Below are 26,554 nucleotides of genomic sequence, written 5' to 3' on the forward strand. Positions count from 1 at the left end.
GCATATCATACTTTGGGGGGCATACAATTCAATTTCATTAATTATACCTCATCAAAAAAAAATCAAAAAATGATACCTCATTAAAAAAAAATGCGTTTTTTCACTGTATTATATATTCTAATGGAAGTATTTTAAAAATCACCACAGGACAGGACAGGACAGGATACATAGAGACAGACTGCTGAAGAATGAGTCACATCAATCATTCAATATCAATCAGATTGCCACAAGGAAATCATACAGATATACAAATAGTAATGTGAAGTAAAAGGTGACTACCCTAAAATAAACTTTATGTGGAAAAAAATAAGCATGAGTGTTTATGCTAGTATTGTCACTTCAAAAAATTGTTAATGCAGAAAGTGTATTTAAAAGGCTTAATCAAAATCTAAACATCACTTTCTTCCACCCACATTACTGGCTTGACATGTTAGCTATCAGATAAGCAAACGGCTGACAATAACAGTTATTTTTGTTTCATATAACTGTAGAAGGATCATTAACAAAAATAATGGTTAGAAATTTAGTACTAATTTAATTCTTTGTATTTTTAATCTACTGAATACTTCAGATACTGGACTGCTATCTACTTTAGCAGGATTTATTTCATTACAAAATGCCTAAATTCTACATTCACTGAAGTTAGGCCAATGATCATTTATGTGCAAAGCATGAATATTTTTAAAATTAAAGAAATGTTTTGACAAATCTTCTCATTACATTTGCGTCTTGACAACTAAATACTGCAAGCTTTTCTTTTTACATCTGACAGTAAGAAAACATTATTTATACTTTATATAAATTATTTTCATATTGGATTCTTGTCACATTCTACATCACTCTATTTGACATGGCCAACAACTATGGATATTGCCACAGGTGCCATCCAGCCTGGATCACTTGGTCTGCTGTATTACATATAATTACCCATAATGAACAAAAATACATTTTTGGCAAAACAGCAAGATTAGTCCAAGATTATATAAAAAAGACCAACAGGATTTAAAAATTTAACATATTGGACACATACTGCTTGATCTTATCATTCTGTGGTCCAAACTTTGGTCCAGTAGGTCCTCTTCTGTAGAGAAAACATTGAATCAGAAATGCTGAAGAATGATAGGTATATAAATCATGATTAAACAATCTGAAAATGTTGCATATTGAACAGGTTATCAAACTTAATTCTTAATCATCAGATCATGTTATGCATCGCACCTTTCATTCAACAATAATCCCCAGTTGAAAGGGTAGCAGACTCCTTTTTAATACTAACTGCACACAATCATGGATTCATTCACCTCAGGAAGCCTCATTGACAAGAAGTTATCCTTTAAATATATATGAAGTTCCATTGATTCTGTTTGCATAACCCTTTCACACAATGCATTCCCAACTAACATAACTTGCTGCATTTAAAAAACTTCTATTGTTTCTTTTGGCAATTACCTAAAAGTCAAAATCCTCATTATTGATGGCTAATGGAACCAATGCCTTACCTACGGAGTTAAAATCCCTCAATTTTGAGAAACTCTGTTAAATCTCCATTTAAATTTATCTATATTCAGAACAAGCCACGTTTTCTCATCTCTCAATAAGAGATCAGAAAGATTGTAGTTTCAAATCCATATCAGCACTGTTTGGTGCAAAGACTCCAAAAATGTGACAACGTCTCTGAGCTAGAAAGAGGGGAGAGAGTGGGAAACCAGAGCCATGGGAAACCAGGGCCATGGTTCCAGTTGGCAAATAGACATCTGCTTACTGGGCAAGGATGAGAATGGACTCAGCCTTACTGTCTTTCTCTCCTGGGGTCAAATTAATTATCGACAGTATAGGTTCATAGTTATTAAATGATCATTTAGGTAAGGCACAGGGGCAAAGAAACTGCACCCTTGCAGAGGTTATTGTCAATGATGATGGTAGTGCAAATAAAAAATATTAATTTGTTTTCAAGTTTCTTGTTTTGCTCACAGTCAATTTAACACTACATACATCCAAAACTCAAAACATACTTCTCTTAAGTGAGTTGTGAAACATTGCTGATAAGAAAGACAATGAATAAAATTTACTCTCTTGGCCTGTGACATTATTTTGGAATTGATTTTATGCCAATCTATAAATTATAATATTCAATCCAGCCAGTTTTGGCATTGGTGGAAAATTTCTAAATCAAACAATAATAAAATTCACAAATAATTGTAATGACAGCCAAACTTGGCTATCATTCAGCACTACCAGGTATTTTCCATAACTAAGGGAATAGATAGCATCCTTTGCAAGCCAGACTGCGAGTTCCACATAGTATGTTCCTGTCTGGTGCTAGGGTGCAGGAGACCTCTGACCGGCTTGAAAGGATATTGGAGCGGGAGGGGGAGGATCCAGTTGTTGTGGTCCATGTGGGACAAACAACATAGGCAAGGCTAGGACAGAGGACCTGTTCAGGGATTATTAAGCATTAGGAACAAAATTAAGGAACAGGTCCTCAAGGGTTACAATCTCTGGATTACTACCTAAACCATGTGCATATTGGTTTAGGGATAAGAAAATTAGGGAAGCAAACATGTGGTTATAGGAGTGGTGTGAGAAAGAAGGGTTCCATTTCATGGGACATTAGCATCAGTTTTGGAACAGGAGAGATCCAGACCAATGGGACAGCCTCCACCTGAACCAATCTGGAACCAGCGTTCTAGTGATAAGGATAGATAGGGTGTTCACTAAGGACTTTAAACTAGTGAGTCGGAGGAGAAGGGAAAGGGAAAATGATAAGAAGTACGATAGGAAGTAAAAAGGAATGCAGCAGGGTAGCATGTGTGCAGGAAGGTTTAACTACAAGGCAGTCTATGAAAGAAGTGAAAAGGAAGGATAACTCGAGAGATATTACTCTAATAAAAAGTAAGATAGAACATGAGAAAAAACTAGCATAGAATATAAAGGTAGATAGCAAACGTTTCTACGAATATATAAAATGAAAAAAAAAGTGGCTAAAGTAAACATTGACCCTTTAGTGGATGAGAAGGGGCATTTAGTTATGGGATATGAGGAAATGGCAGAGGCATTGAACAGGTATTTTGTGTCGGTTTTCACAGTGGAGGACACTAATAACATGCCAGTAACTGACAAAGAGACAAAGGTAGGTGAGGGCCTGGAAATAATCCTTAGCTAATGGAGCTAAGGATAGTCAAGTCTCCTGGCCCTGATAGAATGCATCCCAGGATACTAAAAGAGATGACAAGAGAAATAGCAAGAGCATTTGTGATAATTTTCCGAACCTCGCTGAACGCTGGGGCAGTTCCAGCAGATTGGAAAACGGCAAATGCGATGCCATTGCTTAAAAAGGCAGGTAAACAAAATATGGGGAATTATAGACCAGTTAGCTTAACCTCTGTAGTGAGGAAAATACTTGAGTCTATTATCAAGGAAGAAATAGCAAGGCATCATGAAGGACAGTCATGCTTAACTAATCTTTTCGAATTCTATGAAGACGTTACGAACATGGTGGAGAATGGGATCCCAGTAGATGTGCTGTACAGAGATTCCCAAAAGGCTTTCGACAAGGTGCCGCACAAGAGGCTGCTGCACAAGATAGATACATGGCGTATGGGTAAAGTATTAGCATGGATAGAGGATTGGTTGACTAACAGGAAGAAAATAAACGGAATAAATGCATGCTATTCTGGTTGGCAACCAGTATCTAGTGATGTGCCTCAAGGACCAGTGTTGGGACTGCAATTATTCACAACTTCCATAGATGATTTGGAGTTGGAGACCATGTATAGTCTGTCAACGTTTGCAGATGACACTAAGATGAGTGCCAGAGCAAACTTTAAGTGAGTGGGCAAAGGTCTGGCAGATGGAATACAATGTTAATAAATGTGAAGTCATCCATTTTGGTACGAGTAATAATAAAAAGGATTATTACTTGAATGGTAAAAAGTCACAGCACACTGCGATGCAGAGGGACCTGTGTGTCCTTGTGCATGAATCACAGAAGGTTGGTCTGCAGGTACAACAGGTAATTAGGAAGGCAACTGGAATTTTGTCCTTCATTGTTAAAGGGGTTGAGTTTAGAAAGCAGGGAGGTGATGTTGCAGCAGTATAGGGTGCTGGTAAGGCCTCAGCTGGAGTACTGCATGCAGTTTTGGTTCTCCTTACTTAAGCGAAGGATGTACTGACACTGGAAATGGTGTAAAGAAGGTTCACTAGGTTGGTTCTGGAGTTGGGGGGTTTGCTTATGAGAAGAGACTGAGTAGACTGGAATTATATTCATTGGAATTTAGAAGAATGAAGGGGGAGCTTATACAAACATAAAATTATGAAGGAAATAAATAAGATAGACGTATAGAGGATGTTTCCGTTGGCAGGTGAAACTAGGACAAGAGGGCATAGCCTCAAAACTAAGAAGAGCAGATTTAGGACTGAATTAAGAAGGAACTTCTTCACCCAGAGGGTTGGGAATCTATGGAATTCACTGTGAAGTAGTCGACACTATTTCAGTAAACATTCTTACAGACTTTTTTTTAAACAATAATGGAATTAAGGGTTACGGTGAGTGAGTGGGTAAGTGGAGCTGAGGCCACAAAAAGATCAGCCATGACCTTATTGAATGGCAGAGCAGGCTCGAAGGGCCAGATGGCCTACTCCTGCTCCTAGTTCTTGTGTTCTCATTTCCATTGAGTCTTTTAAAAAAAAGAACTCAATCCAGTTTGCATGCAAGTTCGCGATGTCCAAAATTCAGACAGGACTGTTTCCAATCAGTGCTGTCTTTTTGTTGGATGAAGTTGGGAAAATAGAACTGGTGATAACAGCAAACTAAACAAGGACATAGGTTTAACTTCTGTGTATGATCCCAAGGTTCCATGTTTTACACTCACAGAAATTTAAGTACAGCAGTTTGGATATCCTTGCAATAGGAATTGGCCCTTAGTATTTAAGAAAAATTCCCCAAAAACAGCTTTTCACAAACAGAAATACAACATATAAATGCACTGCAGAAATTTAAACAAAATTTTTCTGGGTGATAAAATTCAAGTCTGTCCTCTAGTTACTGACAGCAAAAACCAAGAGGAGATGCAAAGGTAGTTAAATCATTTTTAATGAAATACTAATACAATTGCAGAAAACGATAGGAAAGCAGGCAGTCAATTTTAATACTGACTCCAAATGGGTGTGAAACCTTATTATCTCAGCAGAATAAACTGCTTTGCCAGTCCTTGTGAGGATCCAAAACCAGGGCTTGGTTGAAATTGAAATTTACTGCATGATGAAATAAGAGCACGTACTCACAGGAAAAAATCTTCCTCTTCATCAGAATCGTCTTCTAACAGGTTCCGCTGTAAAAGAGGTTAAAGTTAGTGTGAAAGATGTCAGTCATTAAAGGTCACGAGGTTAATTCTGGAAGTTATACCATCACTTTCATAAAATCGGTGAAACTTCACAACAGCTTGAAGACAACTGTTTGGTCAGGGGCTCATTTACCTATAGTTTCAAATTAGCATAAACTCTCATACCTGTATTCACAGCCAAGTGGTTGTTTGATAACAAAGGGCAAAGCATGCAGAACATATGTTGACTGTGGGACATGGCATTTTTGTTTTGTCTTCACTTCAATAACTGATGAAAATGTTCAGATTAAATACTAACTTCAAAAGATAAATGGCCTGGTACTTTATGAAGATTGATTAACAGGGCAAGTGCTTACACCCTCAGCTAAGTGATCAAGACCAAGTAGTCACAGCAGCAGACTGGCCTAGTGCTTCAGATAACTTTGGAGACCATCCCCACCAATATGGCAACAGGCTGTACAGACCATCCTGTAAGCTGGCTATTTTTTATTTCATTTTTTTTTAAAAGGAACGTTGTCCCCACTTGGCCTTCCAGCATTGAAAGTCCACTCTCACAGCATGCTTTCCAGTAACTACTTAACCATTTCAGGGAAAATCACTATCAAGTGCTTGCTTCCAGATACTGTTTGGGACTCCCACTACACTCAACCACCTTGACCCAAACTCAATTTCAAGTGACACTTTGTGATGTTATAAAAGATTAATAGAATCTTTATTTGCATTACTGCAAACCAAATGATATCACAGCACGTCATTTCCACAAAATTGATAAAAAAAAAGGTGATTTTCAAGTACACGGAAGTCCATTAGAACATGTTTCAATATACTGTAAATTCACTTACAGCATTGGATCCTATTGCTTCTCAAACAGATAATTTGTTATTTAAATCTCAATTTTACTTGTCAAAAATACAAGATAACACGGTTCAGCTACAACATAGTTTCACCTTTTGGACCTCATCATCTGGGTTCCAAGGGACTTACACTGGAGCATAAATCATAAAGGTTGTTCTGTTCAAGAATGTGTAAAATTATTTAGTAGTTATCTCTGACATACAAGACAACTTCTAGTTTAGCAGCAACTCATACTGCAATTCAATCTTAGAGGCTGAGATCTTTTCAGCAATATTTTTATGCACACCTTTCCTGTACCCTTTTGCATAGGAATTACTAGACAAAAAAAATTATAATAGAAACACAACATGTTTAACCCAGGTCATGTCTCAAATTAGTCATGAACGACACACCAAATATGTATTTTTCTGAAACAATCCGTCAACTTGTATTTGAATGACTCAATGTTCCTATTTTCACCAACTTCCTCAGAGGCCTCCTCTACAGATTTATTTATCTGGTCCCTGAATAATGGGATGCATAGATATGGGATTAGCGGACCAGGAGGGCAACCACCTCAGGAACAAGTCAGCATCCTGGCAGCAGGTTGGCTCACCTTTGGCGAACAGAAGACCTCACCACAACTACTCCTGTGGTGGATTTTATCCTCCATCAGATGGATGGAGGCCAGCTTCAGGGGTCTTCAGTTCATGAAGTCAATGCAGGCAACCAAGGGCACTGTCATGTTTTAGGTTCCATCACACTCATCTGCCTGCTTCTATAGTGCTCACCTCTCCTGGTGGGGCCTCTGACTGGGCCACCAGCCTTGGAAATGCACAGACTGCCCTCAACAGGATGGCATGTACAAAGGCAACTAATTAAACAAAAGGCTGCCTCGAGATGGTTTACACTAGCAGGTCCACTGATCACAGGGTGCACTTGGAATTCCATGCAGGACCAACAACAGGGTTCCAACACCCAAAAAAAGCGAATGTTGACATACTGCTCCAAATGTGATGTAAGAAATTATTAACTCAGCCTACTGTTGATTAGAGTGACAGCAGCCAAAAGATGACTGGAATTTCTGTGTATAACCTAAAGTACAGTAAACATGCATTTAGGTCAAATGAAATGGCCCTACTATAGAGCTCCATAGGATAATACATGCTTGCCTGGGAGATAGTTACAAGCAATAATTCAAACAAGCACATCTATGACCATTACAGCAAAACTCAGAAGGTGAGCATACTTTAGCAATATGACAAGATTGAAATTATTTGCAACTTTTACATGTATTACTCTTTATTTGGGCTTTATTAAGCTCAAAATGTTATCATGATACAATGACAGAGAAATGAAGAGAAAGTGGGAGTGAAAGGGTGGGGAACGAAATCATAAGCCCTGAATATACCATGTTCCTGATCCTCATATTAAAATTAATGATGAGCACATAGTTCAGCTTAATTGGACAAAGATGCTAATTTACTTCTTCCGATATCACTGCCTTGTTATTCAGTTGTACAGGAAGCAAATGTAGGTCAAGTATTTGACAATTGTATGGAAAATGAATTCAATCACAGAGTTTTGTTGTTGTTACTATCTTCCAAAACAAGTATCTGCTCAAATTAACAGGTTCAGCAAAATGTAAAATTTTCCGAAATATACCAATCAATACTCGTGCTTGATTCTGCTCGTTTATTCTTTGTCTCAGGTGGGAAGGTATGTGAAACAGTCTGTTTTCGCAAACACATTGTCCACTTGAGTTAAGGTTTTGCATTCAGCTGTTCTAGGCAAGAGGACTGGGGAAAATGCACACAACAAAAAAAAGGGACTGTAAGCTGTTTCACTGATTGATCAGCAGGGGGAGTGTTTTCAATTGTGACATTATTTTAACAAAAGGTTCACATTTTTAGATATTTGGAGGAAGCAAAATGTGTTATAGTTAATATAAAATGTACATTTACAGAGGATTCCTGATTAATGAATGTAACCCCATGCAAGGATATTTTAATATTAATTTTAAAGATCACATGAACATTTCCTTATATTTATGAACAGCTATTTTACAATGGCCTGCATTGAGTTCTGACTTGCATACAAATCGACTTGTAAATGAACTCAAGACCAGAACCTGTTCAAATCCCTGGGATTACCTGCAATTACAAAATAATGTGGCAATACCAGAATTTAAAGAAATCTATCAGTGAGCAGTAAGGAGATAATTCTACTGTAGCAGACTGGTAGTTCAAAGGGCAGATGAAATGCATGCAACGGTAAACAGACAAAAACATTTTGAGCCCCCATTTTGTGCTAAATGCAGCATGGGGACTTCAACTAATTTCAGTATCTATCACAAAATCTAAATGGAGCAAGTGCTGGAAACGTGAAAGATGAACAAGAGGTTAAAAATTCTGCAAAGTTGGAAAGGCAAAGACTGATTAGGAATAGTCAACATGACTTTGTGCATGGGAAATCATGTATCACTAACTTCATTGGATTTTCTTAAGTAATGAAGAGGATTGATAAGGGCAGGGGGGTGGATGTGACCTATGTGGACTTCAGTAAGGCATTAAATAAGGGTGCTCACGATAGACTGGTTAGCAAGGTGAGATCACATGGAATACATGGAGAACTACCTACTTGGATATAGAACTGGCTCGAACATAGAAGGTGGTGGTGGAAGGTTGCTTTTCAGACTGGAGGTCTGTGACCAGCGGTGCGCCACAAGGGTCGGTGCTGGGTCCAATGTTTTTTGTCATTTATATAAATGATTTGGATAGGATGTATGGTTAATAATTTTGCAGATGACATGAAAATTGGAGGTATAGTGGACAGTGAAGGCTATCTTGAGAGTACAATGGGATCTTGATCAGATGGGCCAAGGAGTGGCAAATGGAGTATAATTTAGATAAATGTGAGGTTCTGCATTTTGGAAAGACAAATCAGGGCAGGACTTACACACTCAATAGTAACGTCCTGGGAATTGCGGCTGAACAAAGGGACCTTGGAGTGCAAGTTCATAGATTCTTGAAAACGGAGTCACAGGTAGATAGGAGAGTGAAGGTGGAGTTTGGTAAGCTTGCCTTTATTGGTCACTGCATTGAGTATAGGAGTTGACAGGTCATGTTGCGGCTGCTTAGGACATTGGTTTGGCTTCTTTTGGAGTATGGCATGCAATTCCGGTCCTGCTTTAGGAAGGATGTTGTGAAACTTGAAAGCGTTCAGAAAAGATTTACAGGATGTGGCCAGGCTTGGAGGGTTTAAGCTGTAGGAAGAGGTTGAATAGGCTGGGATTATTTTCCCTGGAGTGTCTGAGGGGTGACCTTAAAGAAGTTTATAAAATCATGAGGGGCATGGATTGGATAAATAAACAAGGTATTTTCCAAGGAGTGGCAGAGTCCAGAACTAGAGGGCATTGGTTTAAGGTGAGGTGGGTGGGAAAGATATAAAACGGACATAAGGGGCAGCTTTTTCATGCAGAGGGTGGTGGTTGTATGGAATTAGCTGCCAGAGTCCTCATGAAGGGTCCCAACCGAAAACGTTGACTTTCCTGCTCCTCCAATGCTGCCTGACCTGCTGTGCCTTTCCAGCTCCGCATTTTATCCGCTCTGACTTCCAGCATCTGCAGTCCTTGCTAACTCCAAGTCACTGAAAACCATACTGCAAAGCCTCTTCGAAGGATGCCCACCTTGAAAAAGGTTTCCTCCTCCCTCCATAAAGATCTCAGTGGGATCTCTCTCCCACTGCAACCCCCAGGTTACCTCATCCACCCTGAAGTTCTTCGACCACAATCCGCTCCTACAGCCACTTCTCGTTTCTCAGCACCTATTTACGTAGTCGGCTTATCCCCCACTAACTCCAGACAACCTTCAGACCATCTCAATTTGGACCAAATTGTGACAACTGTTATCTACAGCACCTGCAGAAACAGTTCACCCTTCAAATCCTCAGTTCCATGCTTGCAGCCATGCGGTGACATCTCCTCTCACTACAGTCAGCCTGCCCAAGCTCATGGTTTCTCTCCCCCAGACCCACAAAGGACCTCTACTAATTCTGCATTCTTAGATGGATCCACAACGTCAACACTCCCTCTCCACCCTATCGGACAAAGATCGTAAGTATGCCAAAACACTCAACTCCTGATCTGAAACGTTGACTTTCCTGTTCCTCTGATGCTGCCTGATGTGCTGTGCCTTTCCAGCTCCATATTTTATTGGCTCTGACTTTCAGTATCTATAGTCTTTACTATTTCTGAGCTGCCAGAGGAAGTGGTGGAGTTTGATACGACTACATTAAAAGGCACCTGGATAGATATATGAATAGAGGGAATTGGGCCAAATGCTGATAAATGGGACTAGATTTATATCAGATATCTGGTTGGTCTGGACGAGTTGGACCACAGGGTCTGTTTCTTTGCTGTACATCTGTACAATTCTAAGGTCAGAGAGCAGCTATGAAGAGAAACATAGAGTTAACAGTTCAGCCCAATGAACTTTTACCAATGCCTACCATCTGATTTGGGGATAGGAGTGGCTGCAGCCTATCATTCTCCAGCAGTATGTTGAGTGATGAAGAGTTTGCTGCCATGTGGGAAACAAGGCAAACATTCTGCACTGGAAATGCCATAAAACTAGCTTATGACAGTGGTGAAGTAATGAGCTCACATTATGCTGTAATCACTACCAAATGATTTTCTTGTTCCCATTATGACATCATGATGTTGATATTCTGAGTGGGATGTTCTGCTGCAGGTTATAATCCTAAATTTAGGGAGGGGCTGCTACACGGTTATGTAAAAGTAGCTAAAGAATAGTTTTACGTCTGATACTCAAAACATATTCTTCAACAAGACAATAACTCAAAAACAATCTGAAGAGATAAAACAGCCATCAGATTAACAATTTTCGTATTATCAGAAGCCAAAGAGTCAGTTGAATTATTTATGTGAAATCATTCAAACAATAACAGGCTGTCATTGGTGAATATGTGCATATATAGATTGCAAACAATGCTGACACCGTTCATATAGACTACTGGTCTCAAAGATTGAAAAACATGTGCTGCATTTGAAGATCAAAGAATTTGATGCATTTAAGTTAATGCACAATGTATCACCAGTTTTTCCCGTGTTATGAATGAAGTAAGGTTCGTAAAACAATTCAACAGGTTTGTGCTCACGTCACTTCTCCAAGCACCAGTTGCAGAGCAATAAAACTTATTGTTTCCTTCCAAATAGGTAGTTTATCAAACAGAAGTTCATTCAGGAGTAGTGCACAGGAGAAAAAAAGTCACCACCTTTGGCCAACTAACAAAATAGATATGAAATAACATGGAAGAACATGAAACATTACCATGATCAACTTGAAACATTAATTCTATTTCTCTCTCTGCAGACGCTGCCTGACCTGCTCCATTTTTCTAACTTCTTTTGCTCTCATTTCAAATTTCCAACTTCCATTTCACTTTCATTTCAAAGATTAATAAACTGACCTGCAGGACCATAGCAATAGGGCAACAAAGGCTGGATAACCTAAACTAACCAAGAACAAAGGCTCCATTCCTTCCATCCGCAATGGCTGCCCTGCATTCTAGGCATTACATGGAAAGATAGTGTCACCAATAATACAGTCCTTTTGAGGACAAAACTGCCAAGCATGCTAGCACTATCAAGCAAAGGTGACATCACTGGCTTAGGCAAATGCACAGGATGCAAGATTACTGTTCTTATGTCAAGCAAGTAGGCAGCCCATTCTAGGAGAGCAGCAGGGTTTCAAAAGGTGCGATTCAACAATGCTGCCAAAAGGGGCATGAAAACCCTAAACATTAATCATGATAAGTGGAAGCTTCTCGCTGATAATTGATGCAAATTGCAACATCAGCAGTAGATAGAAGTTCACCGCGATGACAATTAGTTTCAGAAGCTCCAAAGCTGACACGAATCCTTGCCATCATCATTGCAGGGGTCATGTCATATTACTGGCAAGGGGCAACCTCATTAGCGGCACTCGTGGGAGTCTTTGCTTTTCTAGAATTAGTTTATTCAGTCATCAAAAGGAGTGCAGATTATCTCATCTTATCTCACCAAAGTTTTGAAATCACATTCCCATCATCTCCCACAATGGAAGGATACCAACCAAACTTTTTGAGGCATTTCTTTACACTAAGTTCTGTTGTTACCTCTTTATGCATCATATATATCCAGGAGTTATTCAAACACAGGGGCCTTAACTTGAGCTTATTCCAATCACACTTACCAGAAAATTTATTGAAAAAGGCAACAATTTCAAAATCATGAGTGCCTTAGTTGAGACTGGGTAACTTTAAAAAATTATTGACTATATCACATGGGCTCAAGAGAGGAACTAATCATGCCTTAAAAAATTATTGCAGAAAGGGGACAGAAGTAATGGGAAAACACAAATCTGCACCTCACTCAGGGTTAAAATTTACCATTCTGCTCATTTAAACCACATTGAAGTCCCTGGCTGAAACAGAGACTGCAAAGCACTAACATCTGTTGGCTCTTTCATGATACAAATGCAAGGTTCCATTTCGAGTCCTGGAGAAAATAAAAGCCCATTCCAGACTTCCTAAATGGCTCATTTGCGACATTGTTAATGCTGTACATAACAAATTAAACAGTAAGAAATCTTACCCTTTCACTTCTTATGGAACCTGTCACATCGTCATCATTTAGATGTCGTTTAAATTTAGGCGGCATGATTACTGCCCAATGGAATGTGGTATCTTCAAATTGAAGTACAAATCTTCAATCTAAAACAAATAATTAAAGGGTATTATTAATGTTATGCATTAGGAACTAAATTTCCCTGAACTTTGTCAGAGAAAATAACATTTTTATCAGTTTGCTCTTCAATCTCTTGTGCTCAACTGAATACAATTTATGCAATCTGTCCTAGTAACATAGCCTTGAAAGCTAATACATTATTCCTAACTTGCATTGACCAGATTTGAGCACAGCATTCCAGATCAGTTTTGACCAATGCTTAGAGCAATTGTCTGTCAAACCTTATTTATTAAAAGGTCCATTATTGCTTAATTCTGTCACACAGGAAAACAGATGAATGAAAATGGCAGTTAATGGCAGAGTTTTTAAATATATAAAACTGAACTTAAGACTAAACATTGAAACTGATTGCGTGCAAATTCTAAACAAAGGGCCTGTTTCCACACAGTAGGCAATCTAATCCAATTAAAAAAAGGTTCTAATTTAGCACCAGTGAAAGCTCATCAAAATAGGAACAATCTTTTACGAGTAAGACTGCGACAAATTTTCCAAAATTCCACTCGTGCTCTTCACAACTTCCACAAAACACCAACACATGAAAATGAAAACTTGAACCAAAGAGGTTAGCTTATGGACAGTTGTCAAATCAGATCCAGGACAGTAAGACAGAAATTAAGATAATTTTGTGGAAAGAGTTTATTAAATATTCAGTCTTTTAACTTCTACAAACCAGTTCCACTTCCTCCTCTTTTATTACTATCCAGTCAATTAATCCCAATCACCTGCTTACTACTTGATAATGACCTGCTGTTGCGATCACAGTATTTGTATGGCTGGTCCAGTTCAACTTCTGGTCAATGATAACCTCAGGATGATTGTTGAGGGATTCAGTATTGGTACTGCCATGAAATCTCAAGAGGTGGTGATTAGATTCTCTCTTGTTGAACATAGGTACTACTCAAGCTTTGATATTGTCCAGGTTTTGCTGCATATGGACATGTTTTGCTTCAGTATCTAAATTGTTGTGAATTTTGTAATCAGTGAACATCCCTAATCTGACTTTAAGATGAAGGGAAGGTCATTGATGAATTAGCAGACAATGATTTGGCCTAAAATATCCTGAAATATCCTGGGTCTGAGATGATTGAGAAACAATGATAATCATCTTCCTTTGTGCTGGGTATGATTCTAATCAGCAGAGGCTTTTCCTCTTGACTCCAATTTTATTAGGACTCCTTCATGCCCACATTTGGTTAAATGATGCTTTGATGCCAAGGACAATCACTCATCTCCAGAATTCAATTTGTTTTCTATGCTTTGGCCAAGGCTTAATGAGGTCAGGTCTGGCCATACCTGAACTGAGCATTAGCAATAAGGTTAATCCTTTCCAACTATCACTTAATAGTACTATTTATGATGCCTCCCAGCACTTTGTTGATGACTGGGAATAGGTTGATAAGGGAGTAATTGGTTGTTTGTATTTGTCCTGCTTTTCATGAAAATAACAGCTAGGCAATTTTCCAGATTGTCTGATCGATGTCAATGTTATGGCTGTACTGGAACAGCTAGGCTTGAGCCATAGCTAGTTCTGAAGGAATAAGTTTTCAGTACTATTGTCAAAATATTCTAACAGCCCATAGTCGATTAGCCCCAAGAAATTATTTGAATTATTTGGATGCCCTACTGTAAGACTACTGTTTCACATCACAACCTATGACCTCACTTGGACCTTTCCAGTCATTTTGCCTTTTCTTTCATCTTATCACATTCCCAGGATTAAAATTTATTTCTGAAGGCTCAACAAATTTTCTCAGACTTCAGGCTGAATGAGTCAATGACCTTCTCACTGTTGAGGGGATTCAAGTGCTCAGAAAAACAAGATGTCAACTGTAATTCCTTACAAGCCACAGTGATCACGCTCATTACCAAAAGGAACTTTGGATTTCTCCCAAAAAAACAATTGATATGGATTGAAATCTCCAGTAATTTGCAGTGAGATCTGGACTGTCTGTGCTGGGGCAGATCTTAACTTACAGCTTGGTTGGTTTGCTAAGATTTTATGAAACATTACACTTATTACCATGATTTATTTCACACATTCCATGACTCAAGGGACTTTATGCTGCCATATTTATAACAATTTCCATATTTTCATATGCATCCGTAAATTCACCACTGGCAAGGTCACTTCCATTGTCAGTTAGGAATTTAGCTGGTGCTTCTATCCTGGTCTGTATCCAATTCTCCATTAACAACTGTTCTTTTCTCTTCACTATATAATATTTTCAAATAGTTAAAACTAGTTGCCATTTAAACAAAGCAGATGAGTTGTTTTTTCCTTATCCCATACATTCAAGTTCATTGCTATGATTTTGTTGAAGTCTGGACAGTGACAGTGTCCTCCAATTTCCTTTTTATACACATCGTATTTAGTGCTGATCTTGTCTATATGTTTAGTGTACCCATTTGCTTCTTTCTCCTGCATCCTTTCATAGGATTTTTAACCTGAGAGAAAATAGAAAGGCGAACTGCAATATAGTTTTAAGATAATTAGTTTTTTTTTCTTTAAACACCTATCCCATGATATGAATAACACCTCCTTAGTATTTTGATTAGAGAAATTCGAACTTATTCGAGGGATACAATGGTGTCCGGATTATGTAAACTGACTTGCCATATAACTGCGTTGTCTTGTGGTGTTCCACATCTAGTTTCATTTAAGTCTTTCTCATTGACAGTCTGCAAAAGAGTAAGATTAATTCACCTGACACTATGTGGTAAAGTGGTTTAGTATTGCTATTTTACAGCCAACAGCACTTTTTTCAGTGGTTCCAGAATGGTGTCCCCTGCCACACCCCCAAACTTGAAGGTAGGTCCCTCCAATTCCTGAACCTTACTCCAATCCTGATGATTTGAAGAATTTTGGTGAAATTTTAATAAATCCATTCCATGTGTACTAGATGTGCATCCAACATCGAATACAGTGTGACTGAATGGGTCTGTAACCAAAAACATTCAGCTCTGCAAGATGCTTCCTGTGGCCAGGACAATTCCTCTTCGCTGATCAATATCACCCCCATCTTCTCCTTCTGAACCGTCTGTATCACGTGATTTCAAACTCACCATTATCCCATTTAAGACAATTGCATACTATTAAGCCTCATTTAAAACATCATTTTGCCATACATCCGGCATTCCTGGAATTTGTTCATTTGTTATTTTTCTCTAATTCCTGTTGTTTGACTCTCTGCCAGATATATCCCAAATTCATTCCTTTTAGCTATGATTCTCCTTTCACATTCACACTCGTGGCATCTACCTGAATGACCTTGAGATGCTACTTCCATTGAGTGTTCCATTCTGTGTGTTATTGCTGCATGTTCTATTTCAGTCACAAGAGACACTGGGAATGATCGTTTTTTCCAGTTGTGTTTTAAAAGATTTATTCCATCTGTTCTAAAAGTGTGTGTTTTCTATCTGAAAATCTAACCTGAAATAATATTAGGCATCCATCCACATTCAACATTATTGCAAAATTAAAGGCAACAATCTAAAAGTAAGCATTGATTACTTTTTCAAAACTTGCATATCCTTTTATCTGCATCTTCCTTTCTAAATTTAAGTGTCACCATGCCTCATTTAGGTAATCTTATAGATTTTATCCATCATATTTAATACAAATTTTAAACCTTGCTCAGGCCAACATTTTACTTTCTACCTCTGAGAATAGTTTACAAATGATCTTGCTTCTAGTAGGAAGTAACTGTGCCAAGGTCATATTCTTATCTGAGAAGAATGCAACTATTTCCACATGTCCGCTCCATATTTCCATCGATCATAAGGTTCGGTTTCACAGCAAATTGATAGACAATCACAACTCAATACGTTACATTAGGTTTCAATAACTCTTCTCAAAGTTAACTCAAAGTATCTTTCATCAAAATGAATTCCCAGTTTCCACCTTTAGGCAACTCGCCCCTGCTACCAATGTCAATTTGGATTCATATCAGTCAGTGAGGCAGAAACCAAGTCATGTTTCTTTGTGAATAGCACTTATTAAGTACTCAATCTTAAAGCTCCTTCCACCCACCAGTCCCACCTGCCTCCCCCTTTACATGCTTTTTTCGGAGATGCTATTACACGCCTCTGCCTTACACATGACGACCAAATCACCAGTGTTACCAAGTAAAACAATTATGAACTGCCTCTCCCTTTATATTTACCCATTCAGTTAATTAATTATCCTCAATTACTGCCATATTAAATTTGGTCATCCTGTAACACCCTCAGATTGTCAATTACCAGCAAATTAAGAGAAATTCCACTTGCTAATTCACATTAGAACCTGGAGAGCTGGCATTCAGAGGTTTTCATCATTAACTTGACCCAATCAGCCAAAGACATGACTTTCATCCTACCAATCTGGGCTGGACTAGATCCAAGGCTGAAGGCCGTTTTCTTAAACCAGTGTGCTATTCAACAAGATTTTTAAGATCATTAAACCCTCCTAAACAATGCCATTAAAGTTTACAGAAAAATGTGATCTGAAAATGTAATTCATCACTTTTAAAAAAAAGTTAAACAGACCCAGATGGTTAGATTGATACTGCAAAAAAAAGATTTTTGGCTTTGATTATATGAAACAAGCAATGTGGAAGGTTCTGTCTGAAAGGATGTTGGCAACAGATTCAACAATAACTTCTCAAAACAGGAGCTAGCATATACTTGAGATCATTTTGCACGGCTATGAGGAAAGAGCTGGATGAATTGGATAATTCTTCCAAAGTGTCAGCAGAATATGGTAGGCCAGGAGAGCTCCTTTTATGCTGTAAGATTTTACAATCCTACCAGAACAAATACACCAATTTTCTGGTTACTAATCTATTACGGACCAGGTCAGACCCCCACAAAATATTTTAAGAAGGTAGCCTAGACCCTAACATTTTCTTATTTTAAAAGCAGATGTGAAGTGGGTGTTCCAGGTGTGATGCAACTGGTCAAACCACTTCGCTTTAAGCATAACAGAGTTTATTTAAACACTACAGTTGAAACACGAACAAAAGAAAGTGGAATTCAGAATAACTTAACTATTGGAAACTTAACGACCCAATACAGTACCTATTATAAATTAACTGTTCCAATACTGTAACATCCCATAATCACACTCCTTGGCAAAAAGGTAAGTTCAAACACAGATTCTTACAAGTGCAAGTGAACAACTTCCAGATAGAAATTTCAGAAGAAAATTAGAGGAATTCTTTACTGAAGCTGACAAGTGTCAAGGATCTCAAATCTTGTGACTGTTATATCTAAAACAAACTGGAAAAACACTGAACTGGGAGAACTGGCCACTCCCCTTCTATTGTTCAACTAGACACTTCGACACCTCTGCCTTTACGACCTCTCTTCAAAAAAGACAAAATAAACTTGTTAAAGTGACAGCATCATCACAAATGTTCTACTAATAAAGTATAATTACATCATGTGTTTCCACCATTCCCTCATTATTTTTGGCATCAATTTTATTGATATCAAACTCTCAATTTTTGTTGGCAGCCCACCTGCCATTTTCCAAAACAGGAAATGGTAATGGTTGGTGCTATTAGTAAAAGGCTTTCAGACCAAGAATAAAAGAAATAGTGACTGTAATTTTAGGGCAACTGAAATCATTGCTCCTCTCCAGATGTTTTTAAATCAACCGGTTAAGAAAAGTTATTACACACTTCTGGAACAGGTGGCCCTTGAACCAAGCCCTTTAGGTCCAGAGGTAGGGAAACTATCACTGACAACAGACCCTAAGAGTGTTATGTCCACAGTTCGTGGTTGTTTTTTTCTATAGCTGGAGCAGGTGGGACATGAACCCAGGCTTCCTGACACAGTTAGGGATACTACTACTATATGACAACAACCCACTCAGTTGACCTCAGCTGTGAAAACACTTAACATTCTGAAAGTCTTCAAATTAATAGCTTAGCATTCATAGTTCTTCAAATACAATCAGTAGCAGAGAGGAAAATAATTTGCAAGTCTACAAGTTCCTACCAATGTTTACTGCCATTGTGTCACGATGATCCAGGAAATAAAGTAGCAGAGGTTTACACCTCGATCAACAAATTGTCACGTTACATCACCATAATACTTCCTGTCCTTAAGATTCAGAGACTTGTTTCAATTTCATTATTCAGCTCTCACATGCTAATGAAACATATACGTGTCACACTAGTGGAAGAGATACTTTCAAAGAAATGGATTATAATGGTCAACTTTTTTAAAATATAGAAGTGCCGAAGAGACAGCTAAATTTATACATCTTTAAACAGAAACAATATTTCTTTTGCACCAACTGCAATAATGTTACAGATAGTTTAAAGACAACTCCTGCAGGCGATCCCTCACACTTCCCAAACCTGTGGCTTGTTTTTCTGCACATTTAACATTGTTACAAAGAAGAATCTGCTTTGAAGTAACACAAATAAACAGTGCAATTGGCCTGAACATGTACAACATTATGTACATTTCTATCAACAGCTCTTAAACTGCCCAGAGTAGAAAACCCAGCTTCAAACCCTAGGCCAAACAATCTAAACTGTAATAGCATTCTGACAGTTGGGTCCTTGAATTTGTGGGGATAGGTTGGTGATAGAGCCTGCCAGAGAACTTATAATTGATTACTATTTGTTTAGTTCTGTTACTAATTGTATACACATAGAGGTCAGGCAAAATAGAGTCATACTCAGATAGGTTGTCTACCACAGACAGATTACTTGCCAACTTTCATTGACCTGACTGGAAACATATTCCAATGATTGTTAGCATCTCAGGAGAAGAATTGGCAAAATTAAAATCTCCCTCGGTACTCTTTCAAATTGTATATATATATCCCTCAGTATCATCACGAAAATAGATTATCTGGATTTATCTAATTGCTGTTTATGGAATCTTACTGTTATAAACTGCTGCATTTTCTACAATACAACAGTAGCTAAACTTCATAATATTTCTTCGATGGTAAAGAATTCTGGAACATCCTGATGCAATAAGCAACAACTTGCTTCGTATAGAAACTTTATGAAGCACTTTGAATCTAGTAGAACATTCTAAAGTATATCTCACAGATATTTTCTTGCCAAGTTTGTAATCCAGCTAGATAATAAGACATTAGGAGAAATATTCAAAAATGTAAGTGAAGATTTAGATTTAAGAAGGCCCTCAAAGGAGGCAAGTAAGAGAGTGAGTGGTATATTTTGGGGGCAAATTTCAGACTGCAGCATGGAAGCAAATGAAGGCACAGTTAATAACAGTGAAGCGATTAAAACTGGGCTTATAAGAGACCAGAACAGAAGGGAGAGAGATATCTTGGAGGAGTGTTAGGCTAATGGAGGTCAAAGATATATAGGGAAGGGGGGAAATGCTGTGACGGGGGAAGGGGGGTGAAACGTTGTAAAGGGGGGGGATGGAACGTTGTAAGGGAGGGAACATTGTGATGGGGTGGGGAACTTGGTGGTGAGTGGGGGAGAACTCGGTGATTGGGGGGGGAGGAGAACTCGGTGGTTGGGGGGGGAAGGACTCGGTGATGGTGGGGGGAAGACTTGGCGGTCGGGGGCAGGGAAGAACTCCGCGGGCGGGGTAGACCTCAGTGGTGCCGGGGGGAGGGGAGGAGACCTCGGCGGGGGGGAGGGGAGGAGACCTCGGCGGGGGGGAGGGGAGGAGACCTCGGCAGGTGGGGGGGGGGGAGATCTCAGCAGTCGGTGGGGAGGGGGGGGGGGGAGATCTCGGCGGTCGGGGGGGAAGGGGGAGAACTCGGCGGTCGGGGGGGAAGGGGGAGAACTCGGCGGTCAGGGGGGGGAGGGGGAGAACTCGGCGGTCGGGGGGGGAGGGGGAGAACTCGGCGGTCGGGGGGGGAGGGGGAGAACTCGGCGGTCGGGGGGGGAGGGGGAGAACTCGGCGGTCGGGGGGGGAGGGGGAGAACTCGGCGGTCGGGGGGGGAGGGGGAGAACTCGGCGGTCGGGGGGGGAGGGGGAGAACTCGGCGGTCGGGGGGGGAGGGGGAGAACTCGGCGGTCGGGGGGGGAGGGGGAGAACTCGGCGGTCGGGGGGGGAGGGGGAGAACTCGGCGGTCGGGGGGGGGAGGGGGAGAACTCGGCGGTCGGGGGGGGAGGGGGAGAACTCGGCGGTCGGGGGGGGAGGGGGAGAACTCGGCGGTCGGGGGGGGAGGGGGAGAACTCGGCGGTCGGGGGGGGAGGGGGAGAACTCGGCGGTCGGGGGGGGAGGGGGAGAACTCGGCGGTCGGGGGGGGAGGGGGAGAACTCGGCGGTCGGGGGGGAGGGGGAGAACCCGGCGGTCGGGGGGGAGGGGGAGAACCCGGCGGTCGGGGGGGAGGGGGAGAACCCGGCGGTCGGGGGGGAGGGGGAGAACCCGGCGGTCGGGGGGGAGGGGGAGAACCCGGCGGTCGGGGGGGGAGGGGGAGAACCCGGCGGTCGGAGGGAAGGGAGAGAACCCGGCGGTCGGGGGGAAGGGAGAGAACCCGGCGGTCGGGGGGAAGGGAGAGAACCCGGCGGTCGGGGGGAAGGGAGAGAACCCGGCGGTCGGGGGGAAGGGAGAGAACCCGGCGGTCGGGGGGAAGGGAGAGAACCCGGCGGTCGGGGGGAAGGGAGAGAACCCGGCGGTCGGGGGGAAGGGAGAGAACCCGGCGGTCGGGGGGAGAGAACCCGGCGGTCGGGGGGAGAGAACCCGGCGGTCGGGGGGAGAGAACCCGGCGGTCGGGGGGAGAGAACCCGGCGGTCGGGGGGAGAGAACTCGGCGGTCGGGGGACGAGAACTCGGCGGTCGGGGAGAGAACCCGGCGGTCGGGGGGAGAACCCGGCGGTCGGGGGGAGAGAACCCGGCGGTCGGGGAGAGAACTCGGCGGTCGGGGGGAGAGAACTCGGCGGTCGGGGAGAGAGAACTCGGCGGTCGGGGAGAGAACCCGGCGGTCGGGGGGAGAGAACTCGGCGGTCGGGGGGAGAGAACTCGGCGGTCGGGGGGGAGAACTCGGCGGTCGGGGGGGGAGAGAACTCGGCGGTCGGGGGGGGAGAACTCGGCGGTCGGGGGGGAGAACTCGGCGGTCGGGGGGGGGAGAACTCGGCGGTCGGGGAGAGAACTCGGCGGTCGGGGAGAGAACTCGGCGGTCGGGGAGAGAACTCGGCGGTCGGGGAGAGAACTCGGCGGTCGGGGAGAGAACTCGGCGGTCGGGGAGAGAACTCGGCGGTCGGGGAGAGGAGAACTCGGCGGTCGGGGGGCGAGAACTCGGCGGTCGGGGGGGGGGGGGGGAGAACTCGGCGGTCGGGGGGGGGGGGGGGGGAGAACTCGGCGGTCGGGGGGGAGAACTCGGCGTTCGGGGGGGAGAACTGGGTGGCGGGGGGGCGTGGAGAACTCGGTGGCGGGGGGGTGGAGAACACGGGGAGGGTGGAGAACACGGGGGGGGGTGGAGAACACGGGGGGGGTGGAGAACACGGGGGGGGTGGAGAACACGGGGGGGGTGGAGAACACGGGGGGGGTGGAGAACACGGGGGGGGTGGAGAACACGGGGGGGGGGTGGAGAACACGGGGGGGGTGGAGAACACGGGGGGGGTGGAGAACACGGGGGGGTGGAGAACACGGGGGGGGTGGAGAACACGGGGGGGGGTGGAGAACACGGGGGGGGGTGGAGAACACGGGGGGGGTGGAGAACACGGGGGGGGGTGGAGAACACGGGGGGGGGTGGAGAACACGGGGGGGGTGGAGAACACGGGGGGGGGTGGAGAACACGGGGGGGGGTGGAGAACACGGGGGGGGGTGGAGAACACGGGGGGGGGTGGAGAACACGGGGGGGGGTGGAGAACACGGGGGGGTGGAGAACACGGGGGGGTGGAGAACGTGGGGGGGTGGAGAACACGGGTGGGGGGGTGGAGAACACGGGGGGGGGTGGAGAACACGGGGGGGGGGTGGAGAACACGGGGGGGGGTGGAGAACACGGGGGGGGGTGGAGAACACGGGGGGGGGTGGAGAACACGGGGGGGGGTGGAGAACACGGGGGGGGGGTGGAGAACACGGGGGGGGGGTGGAGAACACGGGGGGGGGGTGGAGAACACGGGGGGGGGTGGAGAACACCGGGGGGGGGGGTGGAGAACACCGGGGGGGGGGGTGGAGAACACGGGGGGGGGGGTGGAGAACACCGGGGGGGGGGGGGGGGGGTGGAGAACACCGGGGGGGGGGGGGTGGAGAACACCGGGGGGGGTGTGGAGAACACCGGGGGGGGGGGGGGTGGAGAACACCGGGGGGGGGGGGGGGTGGAGAACACCGGGGGGGGGGGGGTGGAGAACACCGGGGGGGGGGTGGACTCCACGACTGGCGCGGGGGGGGGGGGGGGGGGGGAAGAAGAGTGGGAACTCAGTGGCGGGACGGGAACAGGGGAACCTGGTGACCTGGGGGGGGGGGAGAGAAGAGAGATTCGGTGACCTGGGGGGAAACTCGGGGATGGGGGAAGGGGTTGGGGGGGCAAATGCCATGACACGGGGAGGGGACAATCTCTGTGACGGGGGGGGGGGGGGGGTGCGGGGATTTCAAAGACTGTGCTCTGAGGGTAGGGGGTCTATTTGATCTGGGGGTGGGAGAGGTCTCTGTGATCTGGGAGTGAGGGCGTCTGTGTGCACTGGGAGGAGGGAGGTCCTCTCTGTGCCGGGGTGGGGGGGATGCGCTCCGTGACCGGGGGGGGGGGGAACAGGGAGGTGGTCTCTCTGACCTCGGGGCAATGGGTGGGGGGGAGCTCTCTGGGACCTGGTGGTTTTGGGGCGGGGAGCACTCCCTTTCCGTCCAGGGGGTGATGCTCCCTCCGTCCAGCCCTGGGTCTCATCCTTACCTTCCACCCGCCGCCTCCTCCTCCGGTCTGGTGTCTCTCGCCCAGTCCCGGGCTGACGGTGTTTGCACGGCCTGCTCACTCACTCACACTCACCGGGCCTGGGCCTTGGCCGGGGCCTGGCCTTAGTCTGGTCTCTCCGCGCCTTCGCCTAGGCCTGGGCCTAGTCTCTCCGGGCCCCGGGAGCAGCAGGAGAGCGCGCGGCCTCGGACCGACACAAGCCCCGCCCCCCGCCGTCTCCATGGAGACAGTGTTATCTTGGGCAGAGGGGGTGAGGTGAACATAGAAAGGTGTCAATGTGTGTGATTTGGAGGGAGACTGGGTAAAGGTGGAGCATGGGGGAGGGTCAGGAGAGACAAGGAGGTTTCTTTTAATTTGTTGCTGGGATGTGGGCATCAATATCTGCCTCTTCCACCCCACACCTTCATTGCCCAGAGGGCATTTGAAAGTCAACCCCATTGCTATGGGTCTGGAGACACAAAGGATATCAGTGAACCATATGGGCTGGGGGTTCATGTGTCAATCGAGATCACAACTATGATTAGATTAGATTACTCACAGTGTGGAAACAGGCCCTTCGGCCCAACAAGTCCACACCGCCCCGCCACCCACCCATACCCCTACATGTACCCCTTACCTAACACTACGGGCAATTTAGCATGGCCAATTCACCTGACCTGCACATCTTTGTGACTGTGGGAGGAAACCGGAGCACCCGGGGAAAACCCACGCAGACACGGGGAGAACGTGCAAACTCCACACAGTCAGTCGCCTGAGGCGGGAATTGAACCCGGGTCTCTGGCGCTGTGAGGCAGCAGTGCTAACCACTGTGCCACCATGCCGCCCAAAATTGTTGATTTATTTATTGTCAAGTGTATTTGTTACATGTATATGTCACAAATACAGTGAAGGGTGCTGTATAATGTCGCTCCTGTCCGGAGTATTCTTGAGAATAACCGAAATAAACCAGACATAGAGGATAATGGCAGAAAAATAAAGAAATGAAGTTAAAAGTTTAACAGCACAGCCCTTCTTAAGTGCTCAGCCATGACCAGTGCAGACGTTATTACACCAGCTTTTAGTTCTACATTTTGTACTTAGGGAGGATGTTATGAAACTTGAAAGGGCTCAGAAAAGATTTACAAGGCTGTCGCCAGTGTTTGAGGAATTGAGCTATAGGCAGAGTTTGAATAGGCTGGGGATGTTTTCCCTGGAGCATCGGAGGCTGAGGGGTGACCTTATAGAGGTTATAAAACCATAAAGGGTTTATAAATAGACAAAGTTTTTTTCCTTGAAGTTGGGAGTCCAGATCTAGAGAGCATAGGTTTAGGATGAGAGAGGAAAGATATAAAAGGGACCTAAGGGGAAAATCTTTTATGCAGATGGTGGTACATATATGGAATAAGCTGCCAGAGGAATTGTGGTGGCTAGTACAATTGCAGCATTTAAAAGGCATCTTGATAGGTATATGAATAGGAAGGATTTGGAGGGATATGGGCCAGGTGCTGGCAGGTGGCACTAGATTGAGTTGGGATATCTGGTCGGCATGGACAAGTTGGACCGTAGGGGCTGTTTCCATGCTGTACATTTCTATGACTATGACTCTACAAATTTACCATCTGTTATAGTGGAATTTGAAACCATGTCCCCTGAGCATTAGTCTGGCTTACCAGTATCGTTACCACAGTCTCCTCTGGTGGGCAGTAAGGGTGGGAATTGGAGGAAGGGAGGAAGTTGGGACTCGAGTAGGGGAATTGGGATGTGATGATTTGGGACGGTGGGGAATTACATGGTGTGAAATGGGGGATATTGGATTGGGGGGGTAATAGGGAGGGAAGGGAAAAATGGATGAGGGAATATGGAGGGGGAATAGGAAGGTGGGGCAATTGGGAATGACAAGGAAAAAGGAGAATGGGAAGGGGGACTTTGGTGCAAAGAGGGTAGGGTGGGTGGATAGGAGAGAGAAAAGATGGTTAGTTATCTTTTTTCACTAAAATGTGGTGTTTCACTTAGAGGTTGTATACTTGGCTACTGCTTTTGCCCCTACAGTAGTTTAAAAGGATAGCAACTTGCTGCAAACATTTTGGGCCACTGACCACTTAGGCAGGGCAAAACACCCCACCGACCATCTAATATTCTCACCCCCCACCCCCACTTCAAGTTGCCACTGCAAATACAAATTAGAATTAATGAGAACTTATAGAAACTATGGACATTTCACTGGTTTTTACTACTACATGGAACACATTTGCGTATTTGTTTATTAAATATCAGAAGTCAATTATTAATGCCAAATTTTCATATTAATTCAACAAGCAAGCATGTATGTTTGAAACAGTATGTAAAATCTTGGCATCCTTTTAAAAAGCTAAAACTTACATCAATACTAATTGAACAAACTCAACAGTAAGTTAAATCTTGCACATAAGTTTTGTCCATGTTATGATGACTCATGGAAGCCAGGCTGCTTACATGACATATGATGAGGATGAGAGTGCTGGTCATTTTCCTGTGGTCTCATGTGGTTTTGCACATCAGTGATTTCTACTTTGAGCTAACCTACACAGCACCTGGAAGACCGTGGTGTACCAGTCAATTTGGAGCCACTGTCAGAGAAGCTGCTGGTACTTGGCCAACAGATACATCAGAGAGGCCAGTTATCCAGTTATTCTGCTTCTTCTCTAAGTAGATATCTGCATTTAGCGGTTCCTCTCTGCTTGAACAGTTTTGCGCCCAGAAATGAGAGATGGGTGGACCAG

The 26,554-nt window shown here is 43.7% G+C and overlaps 1 protein-coding gene across 3 annotated transcripts in view; it reads right to left on the reverse strand.

The window, feature by feature from the left end:
- vamp4 (vesicle-associated membrane protein 4) overlaps nt 1-24,010 on the reverse strand; it is a 59,071-nt gene extending 35,061 nt beyond the window's left edge. The window contains exons 1-4 of one of the 3 annotated variants that reach the window (XM_087990879.1): nt 23,892-24,010; nt 12,832-12,950; nt 5,284-5,330; nt 1,031-1,081 (exon numbers count right to left, since the gene is read on the reverse strand). In XM_087990879.1, coding sequence (XP_087847005.1) covers nt 1,031-1,081; nt 5,284-5,330; nt 12,832-12,897 — 164 coding nt within the window. In that variant the 5' untranslated portion in view covers nt 12,898-12,950; nt 23,892-24,010. Of the gene's footprint in view, nt 1-1,030; nt 1,082-5,283; nt 5,331-12,831; nt 12,951-23,798 lie in introns of all 3 variants that reach the window. The other 2 variants (XM_043699877.2, XM_043699874.2) reach the window with 2 other exon arrangements.
- Between the last annotated feature and the right edge of the window lie 2,544 nt (nt 24,011-26,554).

Source organism: Chiloscyllium plagiosum, unplaced genomic scaffold, assembly GCF_037043375.1.
Source record: "Chiloscyllium plagiosum isolate Xiang-an unplaced genomic scaffold, Cpla_swu_hap1 HiC_scaffold_9, whole genome shotgun sequence".
Lineage (NCBI taxonomy): Eukaryota > Metazoa > Chordata > Chondrichthyes > Orectolobiformes > Hemiscylliidae > Chiloscyllium > Chiloscyllium plagiosum.